Source organism: Malurus melanocephalus, unplaced genomic scaffold (genome assembly GCF_030028575.1).
Source record: "Malurus melanocephalus ecotype Western Australia unplaced genomic scaffold, MMel_1.1 scaffold_40, whole genome shotgun sequence".
Classification (NCBI taxonomy): domain Eukaryota; kingdom Metazoa; phylum Chordata; class Aves; order Passeriformes; family Maluridae; genus Malurus; species Malurus melanocephalus.
This window is the reverse complement of record NW_026623272.1, coordinates 1,185,294-1,197,793: the sequence shown is the minus strand read 5'-3', so window position 1 is coordinate 1,197,793 and position 12,500 is coordinate 1,185,294. Positions and strand designations below refer to the sequence as shown.

The 12,500-nt window shown below is 38.0% G+C and overlaps 1 protein-coding gene across 2 annotated transcripts in view; it reads left to right on the top strand.

The window, feature by feature from the left end:
* The window catches only part of NFATC3 (nuclear factor of activated T cells 3), a 60,022-nt gene that overhangs the window by 24,281 nt on the left and 23,241 nt on the right, over window positions 1-12,500 (top strand). For both annotated transcript variants that reach the window (XM_057364613.1, XM_057364612.1), the window contains exon 4: window positions 11,691-11,890. In XM_057364613.1, coding sequence (XP_057220596.1) covers window positions 11,691-11,890 — 200 coding nt within the window. The remainder of the gene's footprint in view (window positions 1-11,690; window positions 11,891-12,500) is intronic.

Genomic DNA, 12,500 nt, shown 5'->3' with positions numbered 1-12,500 from the left:
TACATCATTACATTTTATCTCTATCAATGAAGATACAGCAGGAGAATTTAAATGTATTGGACTACCTGCTGTTCTTAATTTGTCTAAGCAACCTCCTCTTTCCAGGCTCTTCATTTGATGAATTTCTTTATCAACATGACTCCTAATCATAGTCTTTGGGTTGTTTATCAAACTGTTTCTTCTCTGATAGCTTGCCTTGAACATTTTCGTTACATCTTTTTTTCCTCTTAAGACTTTGTATCTTTCCTTTCCTTCTAAAAAGGGTTGGTTATCTGCATCCCATTTTCTTTCTTGAATGCCTTTGTTTTTTCATTTGCATTCTGAAGCTGGGTTTTTCATCCGACTTCCATGTTCCCTGCAAAGCTGCTCAGTGTTTTTCTTCTCCTCACAATACTGTGGCCTAACCAGCTCCAACTCCATTGTCAGACCGACTGTATTTCTTAGCATAGTAGAGCAAGGGTCAAGTGCTTATTAGGGAAGCGCATGCTGCAAACTAGAGAAAATTCAGGATGCCTGGACTAGGCTGGAATCTGAAAGCTGGCAAGACATGTTCCCTCATGTGGAGTATTGTGTTGCTTTAGTCAGGGGAGGACAAGTAGACACAACTTTCACATGCCAAGGTGCTGGCRGTGGAATTTAACACATCATTAATGAAGACAGAAACTTGAGAGATTTTAGCTGACAAAATAAATCTTTCCTGAACTTCTGTGAACTGTATTCAATATTTTTTAATTTCTTTCCTTTCGGTGCTTGTGTTTTGCACACTAAGATTTGCATAAAGGGAATTTATGCTGATATTTGTAAGATTTGACAAATATACAGGCTTTCTTTTGCTTACAAAACTAGGTGTTTCTAAGCGGCACCACTGGATTCAAGTTAGAGGAAACAGATCTGTAGTGTGTGTGGCTTATACCAATGATTTTAAAAGCTATTTATTTGCATTGTAATTGTGAAATACCTTGCTATACGAGAATGCTATCTTAAAAATGAGGATAGTATTTATRTGTCTGACTGTCTCATGCTTCAACACATGCATTGTACTATGCCTCTCTAAATTCAAATGAATACAAATGCAAATCAATATTCTGCTTTTCAATTTGGTCTCTTCCAGCTGGATTGGAAATTAATTGTTGTGTTTGATGGGAGATAGAAAGTTGTTATGAAACAAAGCATTGATTTGTATTTACTTTTTACTCAATGCTGGGGAAATCAGTATGGGAAGGGCCAAGTTTGGAAGAGGTAATACTAAATATCTGTAAGCAGGTGAAAATCACTTCAATACAAACGGAAACGTTTTACAGTACTTCTGGAAGCTTCTTACACAAATCCACATAACAATATGCATTACTACTTGTTTCTGACTTTTCTTTTTGGTGCTCTTAGCTTTAGAGTCACTCTTGTGTGTGTGATCATTCCAGTAAAGCATGTTCTTCGGTAAAATAACTGTGTGTTAACCAGTGTCAGAAGTGAGAAAGGAGGTGGATAAATTGAATTGCATCTTTTTATTGGAACAGACCTACAGCAGTTGTCATGTCCAACTGCCACTTCCTTGGGTSCCTGAAGGCCTCTGCTTTTGTTTCTCACACAATTTGTTTTGCTTTTGAACAYTATTTTATAGAAAGCTGGAGTATTTAATTTCCAAGCTGTCAAGCCTCTGTAGTTCTGCATGTGCACTTGATCTATTATTTAAAATAAAGGTTTTCAAGATAGTACATGGCTTTGAGCCATTAATGTATTAGTGCATGTCATTAATCTATTACTAATACTGTACCATACCTGTTGCTAGGACACTAAGCTTCTGACAAATTTGGCATCATCTGTTGTGAGTACATTTAATCAGCTTATTTCCAAATAGGAGGAAATTAAATAAGTGGAGCATCATGCTTTGCTTTGTATATCTCTTAAGTCTAAGAGAGCTAATTCTGTAATGATGTTCCCTTGTTTTTAGTTTTTTTTAAATGCAAAATGTTGTAAGTAGCYGATACCTTTCATTTTAAGATCTGCCTTCTTGGGAGTATGTTCCAACTARTCTGTATCATCTGGAACAGTTTCTTCTGCCTTGATAGAGAATCTGCATGATAATGCTGACAGTTTTCACAGGGAGGGAATAAATAATACAGCAAAATGGTTTGTGAGGAGAGTGGTGGCGTGTTGGGCTTTTGTAATCCAAATTATGTGGAAATTTTGTATTGCATTGCCAGGAGACAGCCTCTGAGTACTCCCTACATTTACCATTCTAATTYGAAGGTTACAGTCTGCAATTCACCCATCTACAAAGCCTTTTGAAGAAGTAGCTGTCACATTTTATCCAACTCTAAATGAACAGTCATCATTGCTTGAATTTCCACCCTTCCCATGGGTCCAGTTGAACATAAAATAACATTTGCACTTAAAATTGCCTAGAATGAGGTTTTACTTCTGTCTGAACTGGTTAGGGTTCTTCATGAGGGTTCTACACTTGGGTAATACCTATGATGAAAAACAGAAAAGCCTTTTAGAGCAGGGAGGCACATAAGAATCTCTCAGGGATAGTTTGGGTGGTTTTTATTTTTGTGTCTTAGTTTTCTGATCTGAAATTAATTTTCTTTTTAAAATAAGCAGACTTGTTTTATGTATTGTGTTCCTGCTACTCCTRTAATTTTCTGCAATTTCCTGAGCTCAAGTATTTTAAATTTAATGATGCCTTGTGGTAGTAAATTATAAAGGCTGTGTTGTACACAAGTATACAGAAGTATTTCCTTTTATCTTTTGTCCTGTTACTAAGGAAGGTGGTGATGTCCATGACGTTCATCTTGTAACCATACAGTATGATGTACTCTGGGACTGTTGGGTTCACAGCTTCTCCTTAGCATCATTCTGTGTGCRAGGAGTATCTGTCCTGGGGCCATTGACCACTGTGGGAGCCAGCTGTAAATATGAATTATGATGGGYGTAATTTGGTCTGCAACTGATGATGTATCTGCAACAGACACTTTACAGAATCCACTTACACCCCAGGTATGCAAGATAGATTTGGAGTGGTGGTGGCTWTTAAGAATTTGCCTGGACCAGAAGTGTCTTTTTGCCTACACTGTGAAGATTTGAGGATAGARTCATTCTGTTTCTCTGCCATAAGCAAAATTATTCCTGTAGCTGATTCACAGTAACAGAGGGGAAGCATCATGTAATCCATATGGGCAACTCAACAGTGTTACAGCTGAGAAAAGATTTAAGAACACAATTTAAAGCAATATTAAATAAAAGYCAGATTATTTAGATGGTTATGCACTGCTACTCACTGACAAGCAAAGAGTGGTCTTCTGTGTGAGGTTTAGTGGAAACCTGTAAAACAGGAACTCAGTATCAGCTCTGTTTAAAGTGATGGCAGAGCTTGAAGTCATGACTGAAGTGCTGCAGTGGAAGAAAAAATAAAGTAATTGAGCAAAAGTAACCTCACTTTGAACTGCTTTGAAAGTTCTGAGATAGGAATGTGTTCTCAAAAAGCCTGTCAAATGCTGCCTGAGTCCTGATGGAAGAAATTGCAGCCAACAAGAGAGGACCCTATCCAAGCAATGCCAGAGATGATCTGATAAAAATAAATTAACAAAGGGTTCTCTAAATGAGTGTATGTTTCCTGGCTTGTAATTCTGTGGCTGTCAGACACTTTTTCCCAGCTGTTCTTTGTGGCCAATGCATGTAACTACATGAATAGCAGGTATAATATTGGAGTTCTCCCAGTTCTCTGTGCCCRGTAAACAGCACACTTTTTCTGTGTTTTGTGACCTTTCCCATTCTTACTTCCTTTCACTGTTTAYTTCTCATTTTTGTCTTGAATTTTTTCCTCATTTGTCCATCACCAGAAGGCWGGCTGTCCTAGCTCTAGTTAGCTGCAGTTGATTGGTGACAGCAACTTGCCAATAAATCTAAAAGGCAGAAGGTAAGTCCCAGAACTGTGTAATGGGCTGTACTGGAAAAAAACATTGACCTTTGGATGAAATTCTGAAATTACATACCTTTAAAGAACAGTTTAATGACTACTTAGACATCTTTTGCTTCAGAATCCCCAAAATAAATAGCAAAAGTAATGCATCTACTATTATGTTTGTATACTCAATCTGGAAAATGCAGATTGGTATTGGTATGAAAACTAATGAAAACAGTCATTTGCTTTTTGTGTCATAGGTTTATTAATTTTTTTTTTCCAAAGTAAAACCAAATTGGGTGTTTGTTGTTTTTCCTACACGTTTTGTGGGAATAACTTTTTCCTATCCCAGCAATGCTTGTCCAAAAACTGTCCAAAGCATAATTAGCATTTGGAGTTGGTATTTCAGGAATAGCACCTTTTTTTTTCAAGAGTGTAGTAGAGCCAAGTGCAGATTTATGGTTTGATGGSTGGTTACATGGCACTGGCAATTCTGCACTGTGTGTTAGCCTAACACTATTTTAGCTATTAAATTATATCTTTTTTTTCATAGTACAAAACAGGACAGAACTAAAACTCTTCAAAAGTGCCTGAAGTCAGTATTTAAACTACTTTCAATCCTGTCTGCAAGCAGTGACTGTATAAAAGTGTGAAATTTCAAAATAGAAATACAAGTCTTTAAACCTTGAAGAATGTTCTGTACATGTGTAAACACGTGGTACCATGCCCAATAATGAACTGATATTTGCCGTTACTTGTTTGCTCTAATTCTTTGCAGGATGTGTTTGTTTTTGTGATGACCTTTAAAATGTTTTTAATTGGACTTCTGCCCCTACCTATTAGTTTATTAAAGTTTGCTCCTTTTATCTGTCACTATTTTTTTTCACAATTGCGAAGGTCTGTACTTTTTGATAGTCTTCAAGTCAGTCYACTCAATAAGTTTATTTAACAAAAGACAAAAATAGATACTTTTTTTGAAGTGCATGCTTTTGCTTCTCATTTGATAGAAAGGTGCATCAAATAATCAAGTAATAGGAAAAATAGTRCTGCACTTCAGGAAGGGATTGAAATAGATGTTTTGGTTTAACATATTAACTTGAAAATCAAACATTTAATGTTTTGTAACATTATAACCTCTGCAGAATCAGAATGAAATTATTAAAAAAAAATCCAATGTGCTGTTTAGGCTTTCTGAGCCAGTGGTTGGGATATTGCATAACAGATCTGAATGGAGTTTCCTTCAATTAATTTCTGCAGTCTCTTTTAGGTAGTCCATTGGAGATTATAGGTGAGCACTCATTGCACCTCTGCAAGGGGTGTCTGTGGTCAGTCTGGCTTTCAGTAGCTTCCCTGAACTCTGGTTGCTTCATTTCATGCATATGGTTTGTTTCAAGTTTTTCAAAATGCATCTGTTGATAAATTAATAATAAATTGCACTACTGGTGTTAGTCATTGTGTCTTTTGTTTCACATTATGTTCATCTTCATGCCGTTGGAACCTTGTCATCCCTTACTTATCCCAAGTTGTGGTTGATAGATGTGCTTGGCAGATTGCCCTTCATGTTTAAACCCAGCAATCCTCACAGTTCTTTAGGAAAGTCACTGCGCACCACTKAAAAGGGAAATTCTTCTGAAGAAATGTCTGTAGGAAAAAAGTTCAGTTGTTCAAAGCCATGCACTGGTGCCTCTCTGATACCACTGTCCAAAAGGTTCCAGGCTTGTGGGTCATCTYTCTTTTCTCAGAGGTTARAACACTTAGAAGATTCATTTAGGTGGTTTGGTTTGGTTTGTTCTTCAATTTTTTTAAGTAAGGGTGTTTTACTCTTGAAGTGGACTGAAATTTAAGCAGTGAAGGTTCTTTTGCTTTAGGATTGTTCGGATTTTGTGGTGAACTATACCATATTTTGCTGAGACAGTCTTCCAAAGTAAAAGGAAAAAGTACCTGATTCAAGAGAACAGCTCTTTCTTTTCACCCTCTAGAGTGAGGTCTGCATTCTTCTTTTGCCTTCCTTACCATGTCACTTCAGGGCGTGTTCTAAGGAATACAGAAGTCACTGAAATGTATCCAGCTGCTGAGAGTCTATCAAGGAGGAGATAAGTGGCTACAACATGCTTTTCATATCAAGGTGTTGAAAAGCCTTGGAAATCTCCACCTGAAGTAAATGCTTAGTAAGTGCTTGTGATTCTTTACGCAGCTGAGTTTCCTTCCCTGYTCTTCACTATTGAATTGAGGATTTTTGGATACTGGTGCATTTGTTGTAGATAGACTGTTAACTTCAGGGACTTGATTATCCCAAATTTGCCTTGTATTCCAAGACTATGCCCTATTTTTAGGGAGGCCTTTTTGTATGTAAAAGCTTTCTTTCTAATCAGCCTACTTCACCAATCCAGTAATGCCATAAGCAGTGAATTAATTGCACAAAGGCGAAGGAGCACTGAAGCGATCAAATCTTCAATTAGCAAGCAAGAAAAGGCATATAAAAGACAAAACATGAGTACTAAGCCCCAATGAAAGTTTGATTAAGCATGGCAATTTCTTAAAAAATGCTGGAAAGTTTTGCAGGAAAAATGCTTTAAAACTACAGTTGAATAGTTTTGACACATTCTGAATGTTGGTATCATATTATTTCTTGATAGCTGAGCATAAAACCTGATGAAATTCTTTCCCCTACCACCACCACACCACACACTCACCTCCAGTTCCATGTTTTCTCTTAAATTCTAAGACTGAAAGTGTAGGCACATAAAACGCTGACATTATTCTGTATTCAGTGACAGTATTAAGTATTTAAGAGTTTGGCTACTTTAGTTTAAAAAAGCAAACTATATCAAAGTGTGCTAGTGTTGTCTGTAAGCACCCGGTTACTGTGAAGTGTGTATTTTCTGTTGGAATTTTTTTCCCAAGTCTTGTTGCACATTTTAAGAAATGACACTTTTACACTTGAATAGATTGGTAAAACTTGGCCTGCAACAATAAATAGGAAACATGGACAGAGCCTTCTCCATTTTAAAAAAAGATGGCATGAGGAGGTAAAAAAATTAAGTATTAGAGACTAAAAAGAGTCTTCTCACAAGCTTTTCAAGTGTTGCAAGGTTTTCTTTAGATGAGAGCATGGAACGAATGACATGTGGGCCAGCTATGGCCTGAATATAGTCTGTATGTAATCTGTAAAAATGCTCACTTATTTTTACCAGGTTTATRCCTCTTAATTAATGTGACCTCTTTGTTTCCCTCAGCAAAGAAAGGTTCTCACCACTGCCACAAAATTCCAAGTTTAAATGCTGTCTCCAGTGATCAAATTAATCTATATAGTGTCTCCAGTGTGAAACATTTTGAAGCATTTTCCATGTGTGCATTAAGAACACAGGAATGTTTTTTCATATAAAATACAACTTCTTGATGATCCAAAACTTCTCTCATTAACTGCCTGCCTTTGCTTGGTCAAAGCCCTGAGCTTGCAGTGCCATGCAGGGGTTTCCTGTGTGCACTGTAGTAATACGGCTGGGACTGCTTTGGCGTGAAGCCCTTGTGGCTTATCCTGTAGTGACCTTCAGTCTTTAGCCTTCCAGCTTTAGTTTAACTTACGCAGGCACTGACCTTTGCTATGGAAACGATATAGAAACACAAAAACAACTTGGCTGAGTTTCCTCGGCAGAGCAGTGGGTGGTGTATCAGGATTCTGTTACAGAGGAGGGTTTCTAGAGGTCAGTAGTGACACAGTGCAGTAACTTACTGCTTGTCTGCAGCACGCTGCTGCTCCTGGGAAAGTGATAGATCTTTTTAAAGTAAAATTAGCTATTTTTTTGTTTGTAGTGAGAAGCTCTAGGACTGCACATTAATGGAGTAAGTGTTGGAAGGTGTACCTGAAAGCCTRCCTAGGGCTCAGCCAGTAGTTCAGGTTACTGTTCCTGTGTAAGTGACCCATGACTGAATCTTGGGCACACTGGTACTGTAGTGCCTTACTGTAGTGCTCCTTCATTGTGCTGACTCTGCAGCACTTGCCAGTAGGTTGTAAAATGTTGTTTATTTAAATACCTACGGTCTGTATAAAGACTCTGTGTTCTTATTTGTGTATATTGTGTATTCTTTAATAAGGTGAACTAAAGGTTCAGATACCGTGGCTTCATTATGTATTTGAACAAAGTACAGTATTTTTMTTTCAAGTTAATTATGTAGTTATTTTTGTTGAAAGACAATTAGCAGGTTGGGTTTTTTACTGACTTAACTGTATGGGCTGTTCAACATACAGAATTGTGTATAAAGCAGAYGAGGTAGAAAGMAAGTRTCACGCTGCTRTCAATGGAAWTAAGTACAATCAAMATTTTTTTGAATGAGACCGAAACTGTTTTTAACAGAAATGCATTTTCAGTGCCTAAATAAGTCATTTTTCCTGATTTGAAGTTGATTTGGGGAAGTCAGTCTCCTTCGTTTTTCACAAGGTAGGTATTACATCAGTAATGGCAAGTCAGAATGCAAATATCATCTTTTCTTTGGAGGAAAGATGACAGCATTCCAAGGAGAYAGAAGATGATTCAGATTCTGTGATAATTCAGTCTCCAGTGGGGACCAAGTGTTGTGGGCAGAAAGTTCTGCTTGCTACTCTGCAGGTTTCCTGTAGGGAGACACTGCCGAGGCTTGCTCTCACCAGGATTAGCCACAGAATGGACTCCAGAATACTTTGATGCTCTTCAGCAAAGTGCTGACTGCACTTGCAGGTATGGTGCAGGTACTTCAGGTGAATTGAGTAATTCAGCATTGGCCCCTGTTCTCAGGCGTGGTGTGACTTGGAATATCTCTACTATGGTAGTGCTGTGCACATTGTGTTGGTTTCACTGGGGCCTTCCAGTGATTTTGTAACAGAAACTTCAGGGAATGTGCAGCCATCCTCCCCACAAGATACTGGATCATTTTCTACAGAAACTTTGGCGCACAGGCTCCCACATGCTCTTATCTTTGATTACAGACACTGGAAAATTTTGATTGTACTTCTWCAGAATCCATTGCATGCCTGGAGTTGTCAGCTCACTTATTACACAATATTTAAGGGGAAAGTGTTCATTCTAGAAGGCAGATTTGTATAATAAAGGTTGGGKTTTTTTCTGAACACAGTCTCTGCAGCTGCCTGAGTTTCATTAGTACATCAGGCTGTCTCATTAGCATCCACAGCCTATTGAGCTTACTGGGCAGGGCTGTTGAGAGCATGGGGACACTGCAGCCTGTCCACTGCTTGCTTAGGCTGGGATGTTTCCTTTTAATGAGGCCCCTTAGTTCAGTCAGTCCCTGAATTACACCCTGTGCTGGGGGATATGGGGGTTATTCTTTCTGTCTTTCCCACGCCCTGGCTTACTTGATTGCCATAAGTATTGCACACATTGGTTGCATTTATGGCTTTACATTTTTTTTTCTTCCTCTTTYGATTTTAACCTTGAATAAAATCAATAAATTGCCTGCAATACCAAATACATATTTCTTAAGTCTTTGCTACTTTGCCAGTGTATATGGCCATAGAGTCTCCCAGGCAATAGCAGTGTAACTACTGGTATGGGGGATGTTTTGCTTCCCTAAATTAAGCTCCTGCTATGTGTAGGCTTCTCTAGAAGATGATATTCATGATCAGTAGACAAAGCAACTTAGTCTGACAAGTATCTCCCCACCCCTCCTTATCTCTGGTACCACCAGTATCTCTAGAACTGCTGTGCACATGTCCATTGTTTGGGAAGGGGAAGATTAGCCTTAATTGGAAATTAGCTTTGTCACAGTGACCGCATTTGGAAGTCAGTCAAATTTTTGAATAGGTCTGGCTTGTAATTTTTATAATTCCCAGTATTAGAGTGAACACATTCAACTAACGTCACATTTAGGCTGGATTCCATTGTGTTAAGATTTAATTTTAACTCTGAGGAAAATGGATGGTRGAGTCACAGTGTTGAGAACTTGTGACAAGATGGCTGCTGCAAATGCTAAGCTAATGTGTGCCCTACTYTTCTTTAAACTCCAAAATTAATTCAGACTAACAGAAATAATTAAAATATTCATTTGGTTTTTAACAAAAAAAAAACTTTTGGAAAGACAGTAGAGTCCTGCATCAAGTATAAGAAGGAACTTATGCATGTGTAACAGTCCCTGTGCTCCATTGTCATCGTAACAYTAAGAGGAAAGTTCCTTGTGCTCCACTTGTGTTCCTGTTTATAGGTTATTTCTGACAGATGAAGGGTGAAAATCTGTCAGTACACTGATTGTCACCAGAGGTTCTTTACTGTAATATTTGTAAATGCTTGTTTATCACATTTACTTACATGGGAAGTAACTCTGACAATCTAGACTGTCTCCACTCAGTGGCTGAAGGGATATTTTGGTTTGGTTTGGGTATTTTTTAGCTGGRTTTAGCTCTGTCTGTACTGAGAACTCCAGGGATGTTACATATTTGACAAAACAAAGACTTTTCAGACTTCTGTTGGAACCTAAATKTCTATTCTTGATTGAGAAAGCTCTAATAAAGGTGATAGGACTGGTAGGTGCTGCCAGACCTGTGATATGAATATTGAAACCAGGCATTCATTTGGTCCATAAAACTCCCTGCCAGGAGTGATGCGCCAGCAATGGGGCTTCTGACTGCTGGGTGTGGGTGTGYTTTGGGCTTTTGTGCCACTGACTACTGGCTTAAATTACTCTTCTRAGTAGGTTAAATTGACATGCTTTGTTTGGTTTTTAAGTGTTGGTTCTGTAAAGAGCTTGGATAATATTGTTGTGTGACCAAATAACTCTCCCTAGAGACAAAAATATTGACATGACAAAACCACGTTTAAAGAATGACTGTCTGGCCCTCCCTCCTGTTTGAACATAAGTTGATGTCAAAGTCAATGAAACGTAAATTTGCTCCAATGCAGTTTAGCAATTATRTAACTTGCAGCCTGCATCAATCTGCCAATTGCAGGAAGGTGAAAGAAAATGGATTTGTAAGAAACACTTTATAGAMGTCAGATTTATAATTCCAGTGGTTAAAGGAAGCTTTGGTGTTTCTGTTGTTTACATTTGTTTCCTTAAATCTTCTGGATAATATTACTCATGTACTATCATAAAACAGGCTTTTTCTTTTAGATTCAATTTATTATTTTTTTCTGCTGTTTCAGTGTGATGTTCCAGAATTGATGCAAGTAGCTCAAGCAACAGATGTTTTTTTGACAACTGAGTGCATTGGTGGTTAGGTGTGCATTTCAGAAAAGGAAAGATGTATAAATTACCGTTTGCAAAATTTTGAGCTTTAAAGTACTTTCATTGTCAAAAAATTACCCATGTTTTATTTTCTAGATATGAATTGCATCTTCTTGTCCTCATTTGATACATTTGCATTCACAAAACCTTCTTCAGTTTAATAAAAATTGCTATTCCATTTTGTAGTAGAAAAAACAAAATATTTTAGTATTTCTAGAATCTAGGTGGATCTTAATAAAGTTGCTAATTCAGCTTTGATTAAAAACTATACCAGAAACASACCTATAGCATAACATGGCTTTGATGTAGAAATTCCAAAATTTTGTGGATAGAAAAATTCTCTTCAAGAGATTAAAAAATAATAGTGMTATTTTGATATCCACTTACTCCAGTAATTGTTGCCAGTACTGTGTTTGAGGACAGATACCTGTTTTCTGCTTGCTGAAGCATCTGAAGAAGTTTGTGATGAAACACTACTGATTCTTAACTCTTTGTACTAGCTGTGTGTTTGTAGTGTGCCCACACAAATGCAGGAGGAGTCGATTAACCTGTTCCTSTTGCATGTGCTGTCCCTCAGCTGCTGGGCTACAGCGAGAAGCCGGTGAACCTGCAGATGTTCATCGGCACMGCGGACGATCGCTACCTGCGGCCCCACGCCTTCTACCAGGTGCACCGCATCACCGGCAAGACCGTGGCCACCGCCAGCCAGGAGATCATCATTGCCAGCACTAAAGTTCTGGAAATCCCACTTCTTCCGGAAAATAATATGTCAGCCAGGTACAGCRCAGCATGAGTCAGCTATTTGGTTGCTATGTGTCATTTCTATTTTCTTTGTGCAAAGGTGAAAGAAAAAACTTGTAGAATTAGCAAATCTGGCTCACGATGAAGAGACATCTCTTGGAGCAAGCCAGTTTGTAGACAGTCAGAAGAAAAGGAGCAGAGGCAGGAAAGCTCTCGTGCAATACATGTTACTTGATTGAGGTTGTGTATATCATATGAATAATTGACCATCGTGTGGAATGGCAGCTGGGATTTGATGGGTACACTTTGTCTTTCTCTAGTCCTTCCTAAGCCAGAACTAAATATTGGTCTCGTTCTCCTTGTAAATGATGTTTACTATGTTAAACAAYGCACTTTGGAGGTTAAACAGTGTGCAGTAACAAATAATCTTTTAAAGGTTCAAAAAAGCAGCAGCTGGACATTTACAAGACAAAATGTTTCACCAGTACTTGCTGCCGTTTCCACGCTAAGAGTTCTTTTAATCTTAGACATTTAAAACACTTAAAATACCGTAATGTGGGGGAAAATAGAACAGCTAATTCTTTAACAAAAGAAAGGATTATAAAGTGTGTACTTTGGCAATAGTTTGATTGATTTTCATCCATTT